Raw genomic sequence first — 22,975 nt, forward strand, 5'->3', positions numbered from 1 at the left:
GCGGGGCCTGGGGACCAGAGGCGGGACCCGAGGTTTCTACTCCTGGGATCCGAAAGTGGACGGAGGTGGAGGAGAAGCACAAAGATGAGGAAGGGGTCTGAAGGGACGGAAGGGAGAGGGGTAGGACGAGGGACCCCGGAAAGGGGCTGGGGACAAGGGGGAGGAAGCTGGGACGGTGGGGACACACAGAGGGGCAGGGCCAGGAGACCAGAGGGAGGGTCTGGGGGCGTCGTCTCTGGAGGCTCCCACAGGCGTTCTGTTCAGCTAGTGGCTGAGGACCTGGCATAAATGCGGCTGCCGGGTGTCTGCTCCGAGCCCAGGGGCGCATGGTCCAGGCACCGAGAGGGGGCAGTGGAGTCTGCACACTTTCCACCCCGTGATCCCACAAACGCTTTCCTCAGTCTGCAGCTCCAGGCCCCTCCCCGAACTTCCCGCTCTACCATCCCGGAGGGGCGGGCAGGGGCTGCAGGGGCCATGGGAGAGGAAGGGCCGCGCTCCCAGGGCGGGCAGAGGCGGGCGCTGAGGCCTCGGGGTGCGCACCGGGCGAGGGGCTCGACGGCGGGGTCTGTCCAGAACGGCCCGGACACCGGCGCGCAGCAAGGGTGAGACCCCAGCGGAGTCCCTTCTCCTCCCGGAAACTCCCAGTAGCCAGACTTCGCACCCCAGCGGACTCGGGCACCACACCACGTCCTGCCTCCGGGGTGGGCCCCGCGAAGTCCAAGAGAAACTTTGGGGATCGGTCGAGAGGGCACTTGGCAGGACCGGACACTTCTCCTCCCCTTCTCCCTCTCTCTGCCCCGGGAAACCTTCCCATCCCTCTCCCTCCCCGGTCCCTCGGCCGCTCAGGCTCTGCCCTTCAGGGCGGCGGTCGGTCGGGAAAAGAGCGCCTGAGCCCGGTTGCACCTGCGCGGGGGACCGGAGAGGGCGTTTAGCCTTGTCTCTTATCTGAGGGAGAAGGGGGAGGGGAATTCTGGAAGGAATCAGCATGTTAGTGGTGGGGTCTGGCGCTAGGTGGAGGTGGAGTTAGGCCGCCCTGGGAGGGATGGAAGGGTGAGGGCTGAGGGCTGATTTCTGAGCGTTGTTTCTGTGTGGGACAATTTCATGCAAACTAGAACTAACCTGGAAGAGAGGGTGCAAGTCATCTTCTGGGACCCCGGACGCCCCGCCTTCCTGTGCCCACCCCTCCCCCCAAGCATCTCGTGCTGCCCGGAGTAGGGGCAGCACTGTTAGGGGAAGGGGATACTCCTGGCCCTGAGTGTGAACAGCCCATACTGGCCACCTTCCACAGGAAATGACCTGAGGGACAGAACAGGAAGGAAGCAGACGGGTGTGGAGCCAGGAAGCAGGGAAGGGTGGCACAGGACATCTGAAGGGGGGCTGCGGGGGACTCAGGGCTAGGAAGCAATATAACTGTTATAGTTTAAACCCTGGTCCTGATCCAAAAGCTGGGTCTTACAGAGGCCAGGGATTGGTGACCGTCCTCCTGTGCCCAGCGGCCTTCAGAATCAGTCATAGCTCTCAAAGGCAACCTTCTCCCAAAGCTTCCCTTGGCCTTCTAATGTGACCTTGGGCAAGTTAATTAACCTCAGTTTGTTTCAACAGTAAAATGGGATAATAGAAACTACCACATAGGATTGTTCTATGAGGATGAATTATGGTATATTATGTAAAATGCTAGAATAGTCCCTGGCACAGAGTAAACGTTATAGAAAAGTTTGCTCTCGTTATTTTTCTTCCTAAGGTGCTGTGTATACCTTCCCAGATCTCCCGTCCCATTCTGCCTGGTTTCATCTCTGTTTACCCACTAGACTATGAGCTCCTTGAGGGCAGGGAGTCACCCCCCACCCCCAAGATACTGTGGTCATACCAGGGCTTGCCCAGAGAAGGGCTGAAGAGATGGGCTTAGAATTATCCAATGAAATTGCCACTATCCATAGAAGATAGAAGCACAAGATTTTCCTCTGTCCTCGAGGAGTTTATAGACTAGACGAGGAGCTGAGACAGGGAGCAAAGAGAAACATTAGGTGCTAAATCTTGGGGCTGGGGAGGTGAGGAAGAAGGGTCCAGTCTGCCCAAAGGCTTACCAGAAAGGCAAAATGCTCTCTCCTTCCACTATGGGCCACCTCTTTCCTCCATCCCAATCTTGGGAGACCCCAGAGTATGAACTTCAGAAATTCTGGAGCAGAAAGGCCTGGCCTCAAGATCTGGCTCTGCCCCTTACTAGCTGTGTGACCTTGGGCGTACCATTTATGCTTACCGAGCCTCAGTTTGGCTATCTGTAAAATGGGGACAAGAATACACCTAACTCACCTGGTGGTTGGGAGGATTGAATGGGATAATTCCTGTGGAACACTTAGCTCTGCCTAGCACATTGTAAGGGCCCAATCAATGAGAGGTGTTCTTGTTTTCTGGGCAGACTTTGCCACCAATGTCAGTGCTGAACTCTGGCTGGCCCCACCGAGGGGAGAGACTCACTCCCCTGGAGCCAGGTCCACCAGCCAACTCAGACAGCGACCCAGGCCACCTGTTAGAGGAGGACCCTGAGGAGACCTCTGCTCAGGTAGTAGGAGTCACTCCTTCCCTCTGACACCAACATGTCCTCCATCCTTTGGAACTCCTCCCATTCCCACCAACACCTTTGTGCCCAACGTCTTGTGGCCCTATGCAGGAATCTGTGTCTCTACAGCCCCCTCAGGATATGGGGGTTTGACTTTAACTTATTCACATGAATACACATTACCTCTCCTAGGGGCTCTGTGTTGTCAAGGCTGACCCTTGGGGCTTTGGCCCTAAGGAGCAAAGGGGGTGATTTCAAGCATCAGAAGGAAAGCTGTTTTGGGGTGTGGGGTCTCCCCAACCTCCTTCTATCAGACCACAAATGCAGGAGTGGATCAGCTGTCCTTGAAGGAGGATCCTCCAAATGGAGGGAGGTGCTTGGAATTTGTTCTAGATTGGAGAAGAGGTGGCAATGAGGTGGGGAGGGAAGAAGGAAAAACCTAGCTCCACTCCTCTCCCTCTGCTGTGTCTCCTCAGGATCCTGAAGTTCTGAGCTTGGGTCTCTCTGGCCTGGACACCAGCCGAGCGCTCAACTGGCCTCAGCTTCGGACCCTCCTGCAGCAGCTCCCTCCACAGGACAGCGATGTGGGTCTCCCTCTGCCCAGCTTCCCTCTCTCTTGCCTCCCTCTCTTTACTTACTGTGGGAAGAACCTTGGTCCAGAAGTCAGGGGACATGGGTTTAAGGCCTAGCTATGCCGCTCACTGGGGGAAGTCACCCCGCCACACACCCAGCCTGAGTTTTCACATCTACATAATGGGTGCAGTAACATCTGCTCTGCCCACCACAATGGTTAGTTGAAGAGCAAATGAGAAAATGTACATGAACGACTTTTGAAACTGATAATGGAATGTACAAATGTAGAGAGTATGGTTGTTAAATATTTATTGAGGCCCTAGACGTCCCCAGCCTAAAGGCTTACAATTCCATTGGGGAGGCAAGACAGAATATGGAATAAATAGGGTAAACACAATGGGAAGTGATATTGAGCTACAGCCCATTGGGAGCAAGGATCTAAATATATGGTGACAGGGCTAAGTGCTGTGGGGCTGTCAGGACCTGAGTGATGATCATTCTTGGGGGAAGTGAGACTTTTCCCTCTCCTTCTCAATGGCCTTCTATGCTGTTATCTCTTGCACCTCCTTGAGGTTCTACAACCTTCCTTTGACCCAGCAGCTAAGCCTTCTCTCTCCGATCAGTCTTCAGTCTTGCCTGCTGGGGCTCTCCCAGTCACAGTGGGGGCCTGTTTCCGCAGGAGCGCTACTGCCTGGCCCTTGGGGAGGAGGAGCTGGCGGAGCTGCGGCTCTTCTGTGCCCAGCGGAGGCGGGAGGCCCTGGGACAGGGGGTGGCCTGCCTGGTACCTCCCAAGCTAAAAGAACGCACCTGTGAGAAGGTATGTAGTCCCCCCACCCCTCAATATTCCTCTTCCTCCACTCTTTGCCCTCTCACTTCTGCAGAAGGGGCTAGATTCTGGTACTGTGGTGGGAGAAAGGGGTTTGGGGATTGACAGTTTGGCAAACTTGAGGATGAAGGGAAACCAAGTTGAGCGGTTCTTGGTGGAGCCTGCACTGGAGGTGGGCTTGCCAGGGGTATGGGGAGAACAGTTAGGTTGGGGTTGGGATGGAAGAGCCAGGAGGGAAGCTAGGAGGGTGGTGACGGCTCTCATCAGCCCAGCACCCCCGCCGGCAGTGCAGGGAGCGACTGAGGCCAGGGGAGTATGGAGTGTTCGCAGCCAGGGCAGGAGAGCGGCGCTGCTGGCACCAGGCTTGCTTCGCCTGCCAGGCTTGTGGCCAGGCCCTGATAAACCTCATCTACTTCTACCACGATGGGCGTCTCTACTGCGGCCGTCATCACGCCGAGCTGCTGCGGCCGCGCTGCCCTGCTTGTGACCAGGTACAGCCCCGAGGGGAGGGGTTGGGGGATCTGCCCAGGGTCCAAAGTGGCAGGATGTAAAGAGACACCTCTCCCAGTGCCGCGGAGTGGAGTGCGGAGAACTAGGGACCAGCCCGGGACCCCTGTGTTCCCTGTGCTCTGACTTGAGCTCTGGGCATGTGGGACCCGTTGCCTTTGTGCCCTCCCCCACCGCAAGCAGAGTCCCCCAAATTCTCCTGGACTGAGAGAATTTCTCCGGGGCAGGGATTCTTGGACAGACGTTCATCTCCGTATGCCGGGTGCCAGTGCTGTGCCTGATCACGCGAGGAACTCCCTTCATGTCAGCATAAGCGGCAGCGAGGCACCCTGGGCGGGAGTCCAGGAGGCCCGGGTCGCACTTCCGGCCGTGCCACCTGCTAGCCGGGGGATCCTGGCTAAGCCAATCAGCCCCGCCTGAGTCCGCGAGTGGCTGAGTAGATCAAATGGGAATGTCTGTAGACGTGCTTTAGCGTTAACTGGGTATAAGGCGTGGTTATTGGATGAATGAATGAGTGAATGAATGAATGAGCCGTTCCCCTCTCCCTCTCCCAGCTGATCTTCTCCCGGCGCTGCACTGAGGCGGAGGGACGGCGCTGGCACGAGAACCACTTCTGCTGCCAGGACTGCGCCGGGCCCTTGGGCGGGGGACGTTATGCCCTGCCGGGGGGCGGCCCCTGCTGCCCCAGCTGCTTTGCGAGTCGCTATTCGGACGCCGGCTCGAGGCGGGCCCCGACACTGGAAGGAAGGGCGTCCCTTGGTAAGGGAGGAGAATTTGCAGATCAAAGGCAGCGGCTTGGAGGAACCCCCCTGGGCTGAGGAGGGGGTTCTCCGGAGCTGGGACCCTCGCCCCGATCCCACGGCGTCCCGTCCCTCCAGCAGCTCCCCCATCCCCCCCACCGTACCCCCCAGACCCGAGTCTCGGGGCCCGCAGCTCTCACCGCGCGTCCCTGGCCGGAGCGCTCCAAGGGCCTCCCGAGCCCACCCCGCGCCGCGGTCTGCGGCGCGGGACTCGCTCCCGGACTGGGGCCGCGGCCGCCCCCTGGTGGGCGGAGGCGGGGAGGGGCGGGGGAGCCGAGAGAGGACTCGCCGCGGCCGCGGCGTCGCGCACGGCCCGGGGGCGGGGCGGGAGGCTGGGCCCCAACTGGGCCGGGCTTGGGGGGTTCGCCCCGCCCGGATCTGGGGGAGGGAGACTCGGGGCCCTGAGATGGGCGTTTCTGACCCGCCCGGAACAGAGGAGGCGGCGCTCGACAGAGTCGAAGGAGGGGATCGCGCTCCACTGACCGCCGCGACCTTCTCCCGAGCAGCCCTTGTCGCCGCTGCCGCCAGCTCCAGTCCGGAAACCCAGAGCGGGCTGCTTGGGTCCAGCCCGGAGCAGGAGTGCCGAGCTGGGGACAAGGCAGAGGCACTCAAAGAGCGGGAGCAGGGCGGCCTGGAGTTGCCCCTTGATCCCAAGGAGGATGCCCCCTGCCCCACCTGCTCCTCTTCCTCTGACTCTGACCCCGAAGACTTTTTCTTAGGCCAGCGCCTTCCCCGGCCCTGGAAGACCCCCGGAAGCCTCCAAGCTGAAGAAAGCGACACTTCCAGGAAGCATTGCACCATTTGCTAGTGGCGCAGCCTGGAGAAGGGCGAGTGGGGGGGTGTGATCTGTAAGGCGGGAGAGCGAGGCTATAAAAATCCTAGACTGAGCGCAATCAGGGGCACGCCTGGGAGAGGCGGCGAGATAAACTTGGAGTGCCACCTCTTCAGCCAGCGCATTCTGTGACTTTTGATGCAGAATTCTTGGGGAACCCCACTCCCCAAAGCTACGCATCCCCTGTGAGCTAGCCCCTATCCCCTCGCCCCTCAGGCTGGGACAGCCCCATCCCCAGCATTCTCCTCCTGGGCCAATGAAGTGATCACTCAGACACCACGTGTGGCGGTGACCGGCTTGGCGAGCCGAGGGCCTGGAGGGAGCCGGAGGTGGAACGGGACCAGGGGACGGTAGAGCGGGGCCGTGCTCCTCCCCTTGCGGAGTCGTGTACGCGCAGCCCGAGTTCTCCCTCGATCCTGGGCGTCGGACCAAGCTCGGTCAACGGCCCCCGCTGCCGGCCGGCGCTGGCGGAAGTGGGGGACTGGAAGTTGCGTGAATCTCCGGCGCCGACTCGGTGCGTCCTGAGAGGCCTTGCGGAGCCCGCAGTGGTACTATGGCTTCCAGCGGCGTCGGCGTGAGCGCTGCCGGCTCGGCGAATGCGACTCCCGAAATTCCGGACAACGTGGGAGACTGGCTTCGGGGCGTCTACCGCTTCGCCACCGACAGGAATGATTTCCGGAGGTAACCGAGGCCGAGGGCTGGGTCCCTGCCGTATTTCCCTTTGTCGAGGCTGGCGCCTCCGGGATTTTTACACCGCCAGCCTCTTGGCCTCTTAGTGGCTCTGGTTGTGCTTTGCTGAGGTCCTGGGCCGGACAGCCCCCGGGCTATGTCTAGATAATCTCACCCTGACCCGGCGGGGAGGGGAGTGCTTTTCGGCCCTGGACAAGTGCTGGATCGGCCTTTGTATTTGATCCTGCTCTTCGGAGACACAGAAGCCAACTCTAAATAACCATGTGGGTCTTGGGCAACCTACCATATAACGATCAACGCTCCTGCACTTCTGGAACGGTGTTTTTGCCTCCGGGGGGTTTTTCTGGGGTGGTGATGGGAAATCTTTTTCCCCCAGTACCTTTCGCTAGCCAAAGACAGGTGACTCAGTGACCACAGGGTTAATGGAATACATTCTTTTTCTAGGAACTTGATCCTCAATTTGGGACTTTTTGCTGCAGGAGTTTGGCTGGCCAGGAATTTGAGTGACATTGACCTGATGGCACCTCAGCCAGGGGTGTAGCCAGATAGGTAAGCACTTAACCACTGCTCTGCTTGTCCTAGGAGTCCTAGAGGCTGGGAGAAGCACTAACTTATATCATCTGTTCACAAAATATAGGAAAGAGACTTGACATAAAACCCTTGGGAATCTCCTAGTTAAATGTTTCCAGATGTTGCAAGGGACTTGAATCTCTTACCAGTTCCCCTCCAGTGCTTTTACATTTCTAATGCCACCTGTTGTCCTGTCATCTGATTGCAGACACATGGAACCCCTGTGCTGTACTTGAACCTTCCAAAAACAGATCATCCAATCTGTGACCATCACAAGACTTGCCCTGATGGCAGCTGAAGTTTGATTCAGAGGGGCACCATCCGTTCCCTGCCTGATTTCCTTTTCTTCACTGGGTCCACTCAGAACTCCATTCTCTGGTCAGCAGTCAGGCTTCAGCTAAAGTTCTGTTCTGAAAAGTTCTGTTCCTAAGTTTCTGCAGGGGGTGATCTTTTTGCTCTTGTCTTAGGGCATAACCTAATGGTATTTTAATAAATATTTGAAATAAAGACTGCACACAAAGACAGCCATTTTATTCTTTTAATGAGAAACTTCGGCTTACAAAAACAAGGTGTAAAAAGTCAAGATTTACAAAAAATCATAAAAACATGATTTATATTTCACACTCAAAAGAGACAGGAACAAGGCCCAAACATGGATTGTAACAGAAGTGGTTTGCTTCATAATAAAAGAAAGACACGAAACTGTAGCCACCATACATTGACGTTAACATAGGATGAAGCTTATTCTGGAGGAATTTCCACTTTTGAGCAGTACTAGGAGAAGAAGCTATTTGGTGTTGCATAGCATTTTAATGTACCAGGTGGGTTTTCCAGGCACCAGGGAGGCAGTGTTGCTGTAATAGGGTGAGATTTTTTTTGGTGGAAAGAGGGCAGTGATGTGCAGATGGAGGCAAGACATAAGTAAGCCTAGGCAGTGGCACTAAAGTGACACTGCTTGAGGAAGCTGCTTCCTTCACAAGGAAATAGACGTTTTCTGACCCTAAAATTCATGGTAGTGGGACTGTCCAGGAGTTTGGGGTTCTTTGGAAATGGAATATGTAAGGAACTGGCATGGAAAGACTCATGTAGGTTTAGAAAGATGTGGAGATAGAGACAGGTTCCCCTTGGCAATTTTTTTCTAGTTGATTTACTTCTACTTGTTTTTCCTGCATTTTTAAAAATACTGCTTTTCAGTGCCAAGTCTCCTGTGGAACTGGTATGAGATTAAAGGACATGAATTGAAAAGGAGGGTCAGTATAAATGCACCACAGTGGCCTAATTGTTACAGTTGGCAGATGTTGCTAGCAATCTGCTCACTAAAGGTAAACAGGACAGAATAGTCCTTCTTGACCTTGCCAGCATAAATCTTGTTAAGAAAGCTGAGAATTCGATTTATATATATAAAAGCACCATTCTAAAAAGCACCATTCTCTTGTGAGTATTAATCAGGTAGGTCTCATCTGTTAGGAGGAAGGAGTTGGAGCTTGTGTGAATTCAGGCCTGTGGCTTGCTTAACATGAAACCAAGATCCTTTAGGAGTCTACACTGGGACCACAGATGATCTGACAGGTTTATATCTTACCAGGTGTTAAGATGAGGAAAGTTCACATACATGAGAGCCAGGCTTAGGTTTGAAGTCATCACCCTCCAACTGGTGACCAGGAAGGAAACTTTTAGGCCGTAGCATAGATTCTAAGCCCCTTCAGACCTGCATCAGACCCTGCTAATACAAGAAATACCAGCACTTCCTGTTCTTTATAGGAAGGAAACTTACATCCTTGAAGTCTGCTACCCAATCTACTCATAATTGTAAATAATTCTATTTGGTAAAAATTTTCAAAGTTGAAAATCAAAATCCAGCAAAAATTAAGACATGGCAGCTTCCAAAAGCATAATTCAAATTTCACTCAAAATTTAATGTTTTAGCTTCAAGTAATAGTGTTTACTGTTGGTTGGTTTATAAAGCCATAATGCTGGTAAAGTTAAGTCTCATTTAAACTGGCTTAATTCCTCAAAGTGATAGGAATTTAGCAAATAAAGCAACCAAATCTACAATTTCCAAAAATATTGCTAATTATTCTGTAAATGAAAGTGCTGGCTTTCACCATTCTAACACATAACATTCTCCCCAAGGGAAGCCAGTTTTACATTCTGTTACAGTTTTCAGGCTAGTTAACACAGTGCTATGAAAATCTCTTACACTACCTACTTAGATTTTAAATGGAAACATGCCAGCAGAATTAAGTATGGAAAAGAGTCCACAAAAAGGAGGATTTGCCTTAATGCTATAGTAGCTATGGTGTATTTAGAGCAATGTGTGGGTTGAACGACTACACAGTGGTTAAAGTCAAAGCCTTAGACCAAGAGAATGGTTAATTTAAATGTGGAAGATAGAAACTAGACTCAGAGTCATATTCAGAAGGCGCTTTTCAGCTTTAGTGCTGACTTCAAAAAAGAATCTGAACCACCAGGGAGATGCATACTTACCCGGTAAAAAGCTAAGTGGCTATGGGAGGTTTTACTCCAAAGATACAACCTCCTTACCTAATTAGGCCAGTAACTAGGCTGAGGGACACAATTATCAAATGTGCTCTGAGTGGTGAGCTTTTTAAACAGCCTTTGGTGAAGTCCCATGAGCTCAGTGGAAACTTTAAGGTCAGAGTAAAAGGAACATGCTGTAAACAGTCTTGCAGGTGAGCAAACGGGGTCTTATCCCCTTTCACAGCCACTCAACACCACAGCAGTCAGCACATGCTGGGGAAAGGGGCTGGGGGCTGTGACAAGTTCTTTGAGCCTTCTCTTTTGCATATTACACAGTGTACTGGCTTGCCTTACAATCTAAAGGTTCACATATAGGGATTGTGTTCTATACTGCTTCCTGAAATTTTGTGCAAAAGAACTTCAAAATTAATGAAGGTACCACTTCAGGAGGAACCGGTTTTGACTTCTACCATAAGTTGCCCAGCATTAGAAAAACTAAAAGGCCTTTCCTGAATGTTTGTGCTCTCCCAACCAGCTGGAAAAGCAACCCTTCCACTCATAAGATGTAACCCCAGATAGGGATGTAGCATATGTTTAGGAAGGGGTAGCCCTCCCAGCCTGATTTGAAAAGGCCTGAGTTAATGTTTGGAACATAAAAGGGATGGTGAAAAAGAATGGGGCACAGAGTCTGACTGAAAAGCAGCCATTTGATGAATAATCACAAATACAAAGATTTTGGACATTACAGTACAATTTCAGAACTTGCTGGTAAGAATAATTTGCTTTCACACACAAGAGATATGAAATGCTTTAAAAAAAGTCTGATACCAAATGTCCTTTACACTATACAGACCCATTTGCCATTTGAAATGACAAGAAGGAATCCCTTCCCTTAATCTTTTCAATCCCATGCAAACCATAATTGGGTACAAGGCACCAAATTTTATGAATTGTATAAAATTAGTTCACAAAGCTTTATCAGTAAGTAAAACAAACTCCATTTCTCCCTCCCTGCCTGCCCACCCATATCCCACCCCCCACCCCCAACCAAGTTTTCATTCTGCACTACTGTCGACCTCTCTGGGGCTTATGCTGGGGCCTGGCTGGGGCCATGCCCCACGGCCAGCCAACCCACCTCATCAGTTCTTGCACTTGGATGGAATGGTAAGCATAGCCAGAGTAGGGAACTCATACAATCATTGACTCGAGAAGCCTTGCCATTAAAAACAAAAATAAACTCTGCTATTGAGTCCATAGGACACATTAACACTTCTACACTTTCCAATTTTATTCAGGACATTTTAAGAGACATCTGGAAATTCGTTACAGTGTGGCGCTGCCCCCCTCAGCCTCAGGGGGGCTGGGTCTAAGCTGGTAAGAGCTCTGCCCATCATTTAATAAGAGCTTCAGTTCCTGGCTGTTGAGGGCATTCCTAATTTTTTTTACACTAGCATGGATGCTCATGTCAGGCAACCACAAGTATGAGGGTCAAGCTAGACTGAGGTAAAAATCCTTTTTGAGGGCCAGGGTGCATTCATCTTGGCTGGTTACAGCAGAAAGTAAACACACCAGCCAGCTGCAAAGGGTTCCTGGAACAGGACTCTAACTACTTGTCTGGGAGAGAAGCAGGCCCGTAAGGTTCAGTTAGGAGATCCTGGGTGTGATGTGGCAGCATCTAGTGAACTTCCACATGGTTCTTATTTTCTTCTCTTTAGAATGTTTCAATCTAAAGTAAGACGCAACTAAGAAATTCATCTACTTCCAATATGTAAATAAATTAAAGGCAAAGGGACACTTCCCTCACAACAGCCATTGGCTTATGCAGCAGGGAACTCTTTTAATAAAAATCTCCATAAATACTAACTTTTCAACAGCGTCTAGTGCTGCTGCCTCTGGGTACCTGAGGGGTCTGTGACTGCAGGGGCACCTTCAAGAGTGTGCAGCTCAGTGAGGACTCTGATATTGATTTTTATTCCAACTCATTTTAAACAATTTTATTAATTTGATACATGGGTGCTCAACTAAGTTAAGCACTTATTTTACAAAGTCCTTAATCTGCTTAATAATCCTTATAATATTTGGTATAGAACTATTTTTTAAAATTAAATTTGAAGATCTTTAATTTTTCATTAAATTTTTTTTAAAGTATTTCCCCCTGGATAGCCTGAGGGATGAAGTAGATGCTCTATTAGTTCTCCATTTGTAAGTTCTCTTTTCCTAGAATAATAAATATATCAATGAAAGATGAGGCACAGTTTATATTTTCCTTTCCTTTTTACTCTCCTTGGTTTTTTTGAGTTAATGGGCTTTTCTATTGCCACAGAAAGTCATCACCAATCACGTTGACTTAAAAATGTGGATCTAGAGAGCACAGCTTCACATCAGAGCCTCTGGCAGCATGGGCAGCTATGACACTTTAAAACAGTGTCCAGGAGAGGGTGAGCCCCGGTCAAGCTTGTACAAAGAAGCCTGCAGTAGACAATATAAACCAAACAGCATAAAAAATGCCATACGCTATCGCTTCCAAATAAAAGCTAAATATTACAGAAACCTCACAGTGTTGGAAAAAGCAAGTTTAATTTAAAATATAGTCACTCCCCCTTCCTTATCAGGGTGAGCCATTTTCTGTCTGAATTTCCTCCATGTCTCAGTGCTATCTGGCAGGTCCTACGGGAGAGTTCATCTCAAAAGCGGTCAACAGGAGATGCTACAGATCTGCTTGGGAAATGTGGCTCGTCAACATCACTAAAGCTATGACCCTTAATCTTTAGCCTCTTTTCCCAACTTCCCACTCCTCCCCAAACTCCCTTCCATATCTACTCCCTTCAAGTGACAACTGTACTTCTACCTGAATTGAAATATTGTTATGATATACTCAGTCAAAAGATAAGCATTCATAGTGACAGGCTGAGGCCGACTGCAGCAACCCCGACAATGAGAGTTATGGTTTGCATTCACCATTACTGGCGAGTCTAAGTGAAGGATTGAGAAGGGAAATTCAGTAGTGCCTAATGGGGAGGAGGGTTTTCATTGGAACAATCTCATTCCACTTAGAAACTGACCCAGTTTTAAAAGAAAGATATATTTTACTAGCACTGGAGTAAAGGACAGGGCACTCTTGCTTTTCTCTGATGGACTGAGTGTGGTTGGGTAAAGAAACACTAGGGATTTTCAGATTTGGGAGGAAATAGGCCAGGGCCATCAGCAATAAACTGCTCAGAAATATAAAGGGCAGATTCCTAAGCCGTAGGAAAGCAAAAGCTCCCAAACCTGTGGTGAACAAGAATATTCTAGCCCTCCAGGTGCAAGAAAGAAGCTACAGGCTAAAAAAAGCTGCATGCTGCACCAAGATGAGAATGGGTGATAGGCATTCACATAAGCCCTGGACCACCGGCTATCCCTGCCCACCCTCAACTGAGTTCTGAGAAGGCCTCAGACAGCTGACCTAAAGACCAATTTAAACCAAACCCTAGACCTTGACCTGACCTGAACCAGGGATAGAAGTGGGTAGCCAGGAGTGCCCTTAGGCTCAAGCTTGCAACAAAGAACACGTCATGTACCAGTTTATTGCTTCCCCATCTGAACTGCTCCTTCCTTAGAATGAAGGGATGTTCGTGCCAGTCTCAGAAGACGTGGAATGATTAAATCTGTGACAGCAGCAGCCAGGGAGGGTCTGACACGTGAAAAACCTCCCATTTTACACAGGGAAATTTGCTTCTTGCATCGCATTCCACTCTTCAACCGCTATCCCCTACAAAAGGAAGTCTGCAAGTTTTCAACACTTGAGGGTTACTTCCTTTGTAGGAACAAATCCTTAGACTTCACCTCCCGCCTTGGAACCAATCCCATCCAGCAAGCTGCCAGCCCAGGGCCCCTCCTCACGTGCTCTGTCCAGGGCTTCTCACATCAGGAGGGTTCTTCTGGAGCTGTAAGCAGGTCCTGATTAGCAGGGGAATCACAGAATGGAAAGAAAACATGGCTGCTCTCCTGGCTGGTATAATCAATTTACACCCTTTTTCTTCCACCCAGACCCCTCTATATTCAAAAGCAACTGGTGAGAGAATCTTCATAGAAATTACTCCTTTTGATTTGTTTTATCAAAGGAGAGAATTTCCAAATGCATTCAAAAGAGACTACAAATTTTATGATAGAACACGAGTCACCTGGCACCTTCTGCTCTAGACCCAGTGAGGCAAACCTAGTTATCTGTTCCTGCAGTAAACCTTATTTCCTATAAGAGGAAAGATGTATGGACACCAATAGTTTAAAAGCAAGCCAGTCCTTGATACGTGCCTCCCAATCAGGGGAAGGTCCGTGATCTGCCCTCATCGTTGTTGCTGGACTGCACCTGAGCTTGGAGTTGGGTTTCTGAGATTCTTGCATTGCCCTGAACTGTTCTTTGAGTGTAAAAAAGGATGTAGGCTTGAGTTTTGCACACTTCCTCGACACTGCATACATTCAGCTTTGAGTCATTGCAGTGGACCCAAAAACCTAGGAAACCAAAGGAAAGAGAGAAAATGACTACCCAACTTATATTTCCAGTCAGCAGGCAAAACCAGGAGATGAAGAAAGGGACAGAGGAGTTCTGAATAGAGCTAACCCTTGATTATTGGTGGTGGGAGAAGAGACAGTAAATGAAACCAACAGACTCCTGTAACCACTGGCTTTGACCCCACCAAACTCCACAATACTGCTTACAATACTGACTGACTGTAATTTTTGTCCTCATTTTATTCAGGCTTTTTCATTGCCCATTAGGGCCTTCTACAAAGACAGCCAGGAGACTGGGGGCTAAGAGATGGAAAGAGGAGGAGGAGGAGAGGGGAAATGTAAACAGTGATAAAGGAAAATTTAGAAGGAATAAAAAATTATTTGTGCATAGGCTCCCCCTGGCTGCCCCAAGGGCTGAGGGGTTAAGATCGGGACACCACTGAAGACATCCGCAGCCCACCCGCCTCAGTTCAGTAGCTGGGAGGCTCCCTGGGAGGGGGCCTTGTATCCCCACCTCCCCCATGGTGAGGAAGGTAGCAAGGACGTAGTAAGGGCTCAGTAAATGTCCTCAGCTTTAGTATGAGCTGAGGCTAGTGAGATTCCTACACCATCTCCATGGGGTCAGATAGGTCATGTCGTTTCTGCATAACCAGGAAGGGAACTGAGGTCTGCAGCAGAAGTATTAATAATAACGATAATCTCAGACATAATTGAGCATTATGTGCCAGGTACCATGCTAAGCACTTTCACATGTGTCAGTTCCTGACAATTCTTGGAACAATCTTATGTTGTTACTTAGTGATATATCCAAAATTTGAATACAACTTTCATAATTCTTTCCACTGGAGTTTAATGTATATAATATCCCCTTATAGATGAAATAAAAGGAAAGCAATGAAATGTGGACAAACCAACCCTTTTCCGTGTCCCCCACCCCACAGAGTAAAGCGCACGCACCTCCCTCTGTGTTGTAGCAATAGGCTGTGTAGTGTCCTGAGCCAAACCCTTTCCCGTGATGCATGACCACTGCGGAGAGATCATAGGCAAAGGTCTCTTTGTCAAGAGAGGAGAGCATGTCCCTGCAGCAGTAAGGTTCCATGGTTAATACCTGGTCAAAGACGACATGGACCCCAATCTTCTCTCGATGATTACGGCCAGACCACCTAGAACATGGATATAAACTTCTTACTAGTCAAAAATGGCATATGTGATCATAGGTAGAGGTAGGTAAAACAGGGAACTGAGAAAACCTTCTGGCTTTGGTTTTCACATCACTAAAACAGTGGTGACCAATGTCCACAGGTTTCCTGTGAATGTTCCATGATGTATCCTGAAACTAGAAATTTCTATAAACAAGCAATTCAGGCAATAATCTTTTTGTAGTTTTACTGCCTGCCCTTCTTTTCACAGATTATCTCATACTTTATTCTGAAGATGACTCTATATAAGCCCAAGTGAGGCTAGAAAATCTTCAAGCACAGATACCCAGTGGAAGCCAGCCAATTACACAGGGCCACGAGTGCAGAAGCCCAGTTCTGCAGGGCCCCAACATCAACCTGCCTCACTGGGCGTGAAGCACTTAACCTCAATGGAACATGCAACGTGTCTGGGGAACAGGCTTCCCCTCCCAATACCAAAGAAGACATTTGCCCTCACCAAAGCCTTTGAAGCAGCTATTCCCATAGCTCACAGCCACATGGGATGCCCCAGAGCAAGCTCACCTGAATCTTTTAAGGTGCAGCCGGAGGACCTGAGGTAGTCTGTAGATCATTAACTGCTTTCTAGCTTCACTCAGAACAAGGGGTTTTGGATTGGATTTTCGTCGTTTGCCTATATGGTTTAGGAAGGTATAAGACATAGGTTGTGAGGAGTCTCATTTTTTCCCAGCTATGGCAGAGACAATGATTTGCCACTCAATATGCATTCTCCTTATTTCTCAGTATTTGAACCACAATTTTATTGGGGACAGCAATGTGACTCTCTGTAAGACTGCATTTCCCAGGCTCACATGCCCGCGTGGTGTAGTCATGGAAGTTCTAGCAGAGATTAAAGCAATGATTGTTTGGCTCTTTTGGGATGGCTGCTTAAAGAAGGCTGACTTAGTTGTAAGGTGCATCCTTTGTCCTTCCCACTGTTTGCAACTACTGCAATTCCTCTTGGACCATGCGCTAACCTTGAGGATGGCAGCCTTGAACTAGGGCAGTAAAGCTGAAAGATGGAAGGAGCTTGGGTCTCCGATGACCATGCAGCCACCATGCCAACCCTGAATATCCTTCAGGCTTCTTTTATATAAAGAAAAAAAAATTATATCTCATTTTAAGTCATTATTATTTGAGTTGACTTACAAGCAACCAAACCTAATCCTCATACACCCACTTTCAAACTTTTGCCATCAGCAGTTTCTAAAACTGGTATGGGTTTAGGATGGTACACTCCTGATGTCATGGATTTATTAATGGAATATAATGGAAGGTCACAGCAACCACGTGCACATAGATGCATATGTTAGGGTTCTATGCCTTTACGTATGGGCTTATCACTTAAATTGTGATGTACCATAACATAACTTAAAAAGCTTTTTGTTTTCTTCAGAGAGGCCTAATTCTGTTGCCTGTTCACAGCTGATTGTATGCTATTGGATAAGATATTCAAAACTCTGAACCTCAGTTTTCTCTCCTGTAAAATGGGGAATAATGCACATATTTCAGGTTTGGGAAAAAGGTAGAAGGACACAGGATTACTAAAGGACAAAGTATTTAAACAGATTTTTTTTCAGCAGATTTGCTTGTGGCATATACAAATATTTAGAAAAGAAACTTGGGTTTTATATTTTTATGCTGTACCTATGTTTCTTGGATAAAAACATACTGCTGGACATGCAGGACAAGGCTGAAAGGCCAGACTTGGCCAGACTTACCCAGTCCAAAGCAGAACCAGTGCTCAGACTCCCGATTTTGTTTCTAAAACTATTGAATTGTATGGGAAATGCATTTCTAAATTCCAGCAAATATACAATGGAAATAAAGTTCTCAATTTCCAACAGAAGCCTTCTCTATAACCACTTACTGATGACTGCTTTGTTATTATGTTAATTAAATCGGTGAATGGATGGGAATGTAAAATTAGTTAGTGGTGCCTGCTAATTGTCTTTGAGTTGTTGATATCCTGGTCTCAGTGTCTGAAGAGCTCGGCATCTGATCCCAAGTCCTGTCTGTACCATTCGTACAAGGTAGCAGATTACAGCCAGATGACGTATCACAGAGCTTTCTGTGACAATGGGATGTGGAGCTGTTGCTTCTCATGATAGACTGCAGTAGCATGAGCGTGTCATAGCTTTTACTAGGGCTAGCAGGTATGATATGTGGGGGCATGAACAGAAAGAGAATTCAGAGAGGTCCCTGGCCTTATTTTACATTCCTTTTCACCAGCAGATTCTGACAACTATTGCAGCTCTGCCTGGGAACCCTGGCAGTGACTGCCACTCTCAGCAGAGGGAGTATGTGAGCTAAGATGAAGACAATATAGAATCCGGCTTTGTTTCCCTAAAATGAAATTCACAAAGAAAAAGAAATTACTGATTCAATAGAGATTGATCAGTTCTGTCTCCATTTGATTAAGCTGGCCACACAGGGAGGTAGGAGACTGATAGTTTTGAAACTTCACAAGCAGCAATCAATGCATCTCATCCCTTCACCATAGCCTTCCTTCTTTCTATTATTTGAACTTGCCTAGAGAAATCCTAAGAAATTGTCACCTCTGGCAACCAGAAAAACAATCCTTTCTTGCAAAAATAAATAAAAGTACTTCTTGCCTAATCTATCATGTCTGAGAGGGATGGAGTTAAAGCTGTTAAGGTACTTCTGTTCCTTACAAGTAAGAAGCTTTATGAACCACTATTTAAACAAACAAACAGATCTTGCTCTTACAATTTAAGTCACTGCCTTTATATCTCAATATGGAACAGGACTGGTGAGTCTACAGTTAACCAAGTACAGCATTTCAAATTTTGTTTTAAAATGGCAAAATAATATCAAGTATGGCTTTTCATTTTTGTCCTGATTCTTCAGAGAGAACAGGTTTCCCACAACTTATATTTTAAAATACCATATGCAAATATATTAAGAAGATTAATATATTTTTGTTTTTGTTCCCAAAACTGTAGTCCAAACTATTATATGGCTGCAGATTGATTTCTAGATCTCTGCACAATCCACTAATTTTAGTTTCCAAATCTTTATATGCCAAAAAATCCACACATGAGCTTCCAAGTATTTGCTCTGCATTTCCTCTGTACATGCTGGGTCAGCAAAAGCATTAAGTGTTAGTGTGGCAAGATGCCCACAGAACCATATGGAAAGAGTTCCACTTTAAAATTAAAGCCATGAGAGAGAAATACTTCCTTACGACCCCCTCCGAGATTCCAACCTTTCAGGCATGTGAAGAAACAAACAAATGGAGAAGGTAACTATGAAGCTGCCATGGAGCAAGGCACCTATGACTTGCTTTCTTGTTCTCATTGAACCGATCTTGAGCATCACTTCTGGCAGATTTAAATCTACAAATTCAGTAAAAAAGTACACTTTTCTGACACCATAGCCCTCAAACAGGCTATGCTACCTGAATTTAGATTAAATAAAAACTGTCAGACTCTATATTAATCAGTTTTTAGCAGGACCCCCGTAGCACTATGAAGCTAAGTACTCACATTCTTAGAGACCCCATTTCAGGATCCACACTTTCAAATGCTTCCTAAGATAACAACTAATGTCAATCACAGCAGGAGTAAAAGGAAGCACAACTCCTAGGTTTCGTTTTTTTGTTTGTTTTTTTTTTGTGAGGAAGATTAGCTCTGAGCTAACATCTGCTGCCAATCCTCCTCTTTTTGCTGAGGAAGATTGGCCCTGGGCTAATATCCGTGCCTGTCTTCCTCTACTTTTTATATGTGGGACGCCTGCCACAGCATGGCTTGATAAGCGGTGCATAGGTCTGTGCCCGGGATCCGAACCTGCGAGAACCCAGGGCCGTCGAAGCGGAGTGTGCAAACTTAACCACTATGCCACCGGGCCAGCCCCATGTTTTGTTTTTTAATATATAATGTCCATATGCTTGTTTTCAGTAAAATGGGAGAAAGAAATCTTTAAAAGATGCTTTAGAACCACTCAATACTATCAGTACTAATTTTGACTGAAGAGGAAAAAACAAGCACCTTCAACTGACATTCCAGTTGCACACCTCCCCCCTCTCCGGCACTCACTGTTACACTGGTCACAAGCGTAGATTCTCCCTTCCAGGGCCTCTGTCTCTGTGAACTTGGCCAGCATCTCAGTGAGCAGGCACTCTGTCTGATTCAAAGGGACAAACCCCTTTTCTATGCAGTGATAGCGTTCAGGGAATTCCAGGGACAGATCCCAAAAGGGCTCAATGGTATTGGATTTGTAATTGCATGATATACATGTGACCTAGAATGAAAAGATTGATTTAACAGGTTATGTAACTTCCATGCTTACCACATACATTTTTCCTCACTTTATACAAGACAAATAACTTGAACAAAACTAAGTGTATAGTTTTCAAAAAAAACTTAATTGTAATACTAAAATAATAAACATAACTTTAAGAGAATTAGAGCATATTAATTCTGGCATGTATTTCTAACTGTGATGCTAGCTGGAACTGGAAAACCATGCAGCACAGAGATTATTACCTACCTCTTTCTCTCTTCTCTCCCAAAGCATGCAATACCACTCAATGCTACAGGAGTACAGACTGCAAGTTACCGTGGAATCCGTCTGAAATGGAGAATTTGCAGATTCCTGTCTGCTTCTCTCACCCTCACACTCCATCCTCCTCCAGACTTTGCTCCTTCCATCCAGTCCAACTTGCCTCTTTTTGCCCTTGTTCCTTGGGCACCCTACACTGATCCCTGGGTTCACAGAGCCTCAAAGTACCTTAAGACTAGACCTCCTCTCCCACTATAACCTTCCCAGATGCTCCTTTCTTCCCATGGACCCTCGGGGTAGAGGAAGTGCCCAGAAATACTTCCCTTTTACACGCTAAAAAACAAAAGCCTAAATAAACTTGCTCTTCCCATCCTACTCATCATTCTTTTAAAATCCTAAATACTGAGACACAAAACCTAAACCTCAGTAGCATAATACAGAGGTTTTACCTGAATCTCTCTTTCTTTTTTTTTTGTGAGGAAGATCAGCACTGAGCTAACATCCAGGCTAATCCTCCTTTTTGCTGAGGAACACCAGCTCTGAGCTAACATCTATTGCCAATCCTCCTCCTTTTTTCCCCCAAAGCCCCAGGAGATAGTTGTATGTCATAGTTGCACACCCTTCTAGTTGCTGTATGTGGGACGCGGCCTCAGCATGGCTGGAGAAGCGGTGCGTCGGTGCGCGCCCGCGATCCGAACCCGGGCCGCCAGCAGCGGAGCGCACACACAACCGCTAAGCCACGGGGCCGGCCCTTACCTGAATCTCTTAAGTTGCCCCCCTTTTTAACTCTAAAAATTCTCTTTCTACATGTTCTCACAAAGCCTTATTTATGAGACTTTGCTTATGTCTCTACATGGCTAAAAACCCAGGAAATGAAAGGTAATGGGGAGCATGAGGGAAGCTTGCTTAGGCCCTTGGCATCCTCCTAGCCACCTCCCTTCCTTGTATGTAACAAATGCCTAGGAAGGAAGAATACTCTTTCAAACTACCATGGAACCAGGGTTACAGGCAAACTTGAATTTCCTAAAATTGATCAAAGGATGGCATGCCAACAATGGGTACTTAATTGTAACAATGAGAATATTATATTACCCACAACGGCATTAAAGGTAAAGACATTCACTGAAAATGAAGCGATATGGCACGTTAAACTAAAAATCTGCCCGGAAAGACAGGAGGCAGGTTCACCAAAAAGGTCATCACAATGTACGCTACAATGAAAGGTACAATGGCCATCCTCAATTACTATTCATAATGACAGCAAATGCTGGCTACCGTAGTGAGTCCAACAACCAAGGGAGGCACTCACGGGAAGCCCCAACTCTAACATACAAGCCTCCCTCCAAGGTGGTGGGCAGAGTTGGGGTTAGGGTGGGCACACACCTACCTGACTGAGTAGCTGCCCGTGAAATATGGTATTCACCACCTTTAAGACCTGTTTGGTGAGCTTCCTCTGGGAGAAGGGGATGAGGATCCGGTGTGTGGTGCCCTCGGACTCGAGTTCCTGCTGCACTTTGTGCAACAGCTCGCAGAGAAACTCCTGCGCGTCCTGCTGGTCGTAGCCGCGGAAGGCGGGGATCAGGCTCCACACCGAGTGAAGCATGGCAAAGGGCGACACCAGGGCCCACTTCCCAGACCACATGACTCGGAAGAGGGTGTGCAGTTCGTGACAGAGGGAAATGTGCTTCGAGCTCGGCTCCTTGTTCTGGATGAGTTCTAGGCTCCTGCTGATGGAGGCCCCGCCGTTCAAGCAGAGGCCCTCCCGCTCGCACGACTCAGCCCTGTCGCTCCTCGGAGACAGCTCGGTGGCCGAGGTGCTGGCCGGCCGGCCCGCCAGTGGAGCCTTCCCGTTGGCGGTTTTGGGAAACAGGTGTTCCGTTTTGGAAGGGTCGAGGTTCAGAAAACACTCTCGGAACTTCTGGAGGTGGCTGAGCACCTGGAGGATGGAGTTCATGTAGCAGGTGTTGCCCAGGTTGCGCAGGCCCGTGACGCCCGGCGCCACCGCGGGCGCGCGGCGCGGCTTGAGACGGCCCCCGGCGGGCGCGCGCGGCGAGGCGGGGCGCGGGGCCGCGGCGCGGGGCGCGTGCAGCAGCAGCCGCGCGCTCTTGCGCGGAGGAGCGCTGGCCAGCTCCTCCAGCAGCCGCCGCTTCACCTCGCGCCGCCGCTGCCGCGCCTCCTCCTTCTTGCGCTCCAGCGCCTCCTCCTGCCGCCGCTGCTCCAGCTTCGCCTGGCCGCGGGAGCTCTTCTCGAACCAGAGCCGCAGGGTTTTGGCCAGCAGGCGCTGGCGCCGGTACCACAGAGCCGTGAGCATCTGCGGCTGTCCCTGAGGGGCGCGCTGCGGCGGGACCGTGTCCTCACCCGAGGCCATGGACCGCAGCGTCCGCCCGCGCCTCACCGGCAGGTCCTGCTTCTGGCCCCTGACGGCCAAAAGGGAGCTTCTCAGCAGCTTCAGGTCACCCTCCGGGTTATCATTGAGTACATAATCCTTGCACAGGTAACAGAACACGTAGAGATCCCGGACCTCCATGGCTAGGGGGTGTCCAGTCTCCTCAAAGTGTTTAAGGGCGTGATCCTCAATGTACCGGCCGCAGGCCACGTGGGAGCACTTGAGACAAGCCCACACGGACTCGGTGGTGGTGCACTCCCTGCAGCACCACTTCTGAGGGTTCAGGATGGAGTGGTCCTGGGCGAGCCGCAACCGCCCTACATGTTTGCATCTATCCATGTCTTATGGAAGTCTCCACTCTTTCAACCTGGCACGACAGAGCCCCCAAAGAGAGAGAGAAACCTTTTAGCAAAATATTTTCCTAGAAAAAGGCTTGCAACTGGCATTTTCAACTCAATACTCAGTTTTCAATTCAAAACTGGTTCCTTTGGAAGGAAGTTAGAAAAAAAAAAGTAAAGCCAATTTGGTATAGACTGAGAATT

At 48.9% G+C, this 22,975-nt stretch overlaps 4 protein-coding genes across 7 annotated transcripts in view; 2 read left to right on the forward strand and 2 right to left on the reverse strand.

The window, feature by feature from the left end:
- The first annotated feature begins 89 nt into the window (after positions 1-89).
- On the forward strand, positions 90-6,107 carry PRICKLE4 (prickle planar cell polarity protein 4). 2 transcript variants are annotated; one of them, XM_004424161.3, is made up of 7 exons: positions 90-120; positions 2,417-2,560; positions 3,034-3,141; positions 3,810-3,947; positions 4,244-4,447; positions 5,018-5,222; positions 5,698-6,107. In XM_004424161.3, the coding sequence occupies exons 2-7, from the start codon at positions 2,429-2,431 to the stop codon at positions 6,069-6,071; spliced, it is 1,161 nt and encodes a 386-aa protein (XP_004424218.1). In that variant the 5' UTR covers positions 90-120; positions 2,417-2,428; the 3' UTR covers positions 6,072-6,107. The 2 variants fall into 2 exon arrangements, with proteins under 2 accessions (XP_004424218.1, XP_087294708.1); XM_087438582.1 differs by lacking the exon at positions 90-120 and adding an exon at positions 482-602.
- A 391-nt stretch (positions 6,108-6,498) lies between these two features.
- Positions 6,499-7,879, forward strand: TOMM6 (translocase of outer mitochondrial membrane 6). Its single transcript, XM_004424158.3, has 3 exons — positions 6,499-6,776; positions 7,230-7,334; positions 7,564-7,879. Exons 1-2 carry the CDS (start codon positions 6,649-6,651, stop codon positions 7,324-7,326), a joined length of 225 nt encoding a protein of 74 aa, XP_004424215.1. The 5' UTR covers positions 6,499-6,648; the 3' UTR covers positions 7,327-7,334; positions 7,564-7,879.
- Positions 7,880-10,879: 3,000 nt separating this feature from the next.
- Positions 10,880-22,772, reverse strand: USP49 (ubiquitin specific peptidase 49). Of its 3 annotated transcripts, none has more exons than XM_087438579.1 (6): positions 21,435-22,772; positions 20,036-20,116; positions 19,582-19,786; positions 16,049-16,157; positions 15,285-15,490; positions 10,880-14,327 (listed from the first exon to the last, which is right to left on the reverse strand). In XM_087438579.1, the coding sequence occupies exons 1-6, from the start codon at positions 22,770-22,772 to the stop codon at positions 14,137-14,139; spliced, it is 2,130 nt and encodes a 709-aa protein (XP_087294705.1). In that variant the 3' UTR covers positions 10,880-14,136. The 3 variants fall into 3 exon arrangements, with proteins under 3 accessions (XP_087294705.1, XP_087294706.1, XP_087294707.1); XM_087438581.1 differs by having other exon boundaries at positions 14,162-14,327; positions 15,436-15,490; XM_087438580.1 differs by lacking the exon at positions 20,036-20,116.
- The window catches only part of MED20 (mediator complex subunit 20), a 94,772-nt gene continuing 94,553 nt past the window's right edge, over positions 22,757-22,975 (reverse strand). Inside the window, exon 5 of the mRNA XM_087438583.1 lies at positions 22,757-22,800. Coding sequence (XP_087294709.1) covers positions 22,765-22,800 — 36 coding nt within the window. The 3' untranslated portion in view covers positions 22,757-22,764. The remainder of the gene's footprint in view (positions 22,801-22,975) is intronic.

Source organism: Ceratotherium simum, chromosome 13 (assembly GCF_057802395.1).
Source record: "Ceratotherium simum simum isolate JZ-2026a chromosome 13, ASM5780239v1, whole genome shotgun sequence".
NCBI lineage: Eukaryota > Metazoa > Chordata > Mammalia > Perissodactyla > Rhinocerotidae > Ceratotherium > Ceratotherium simum.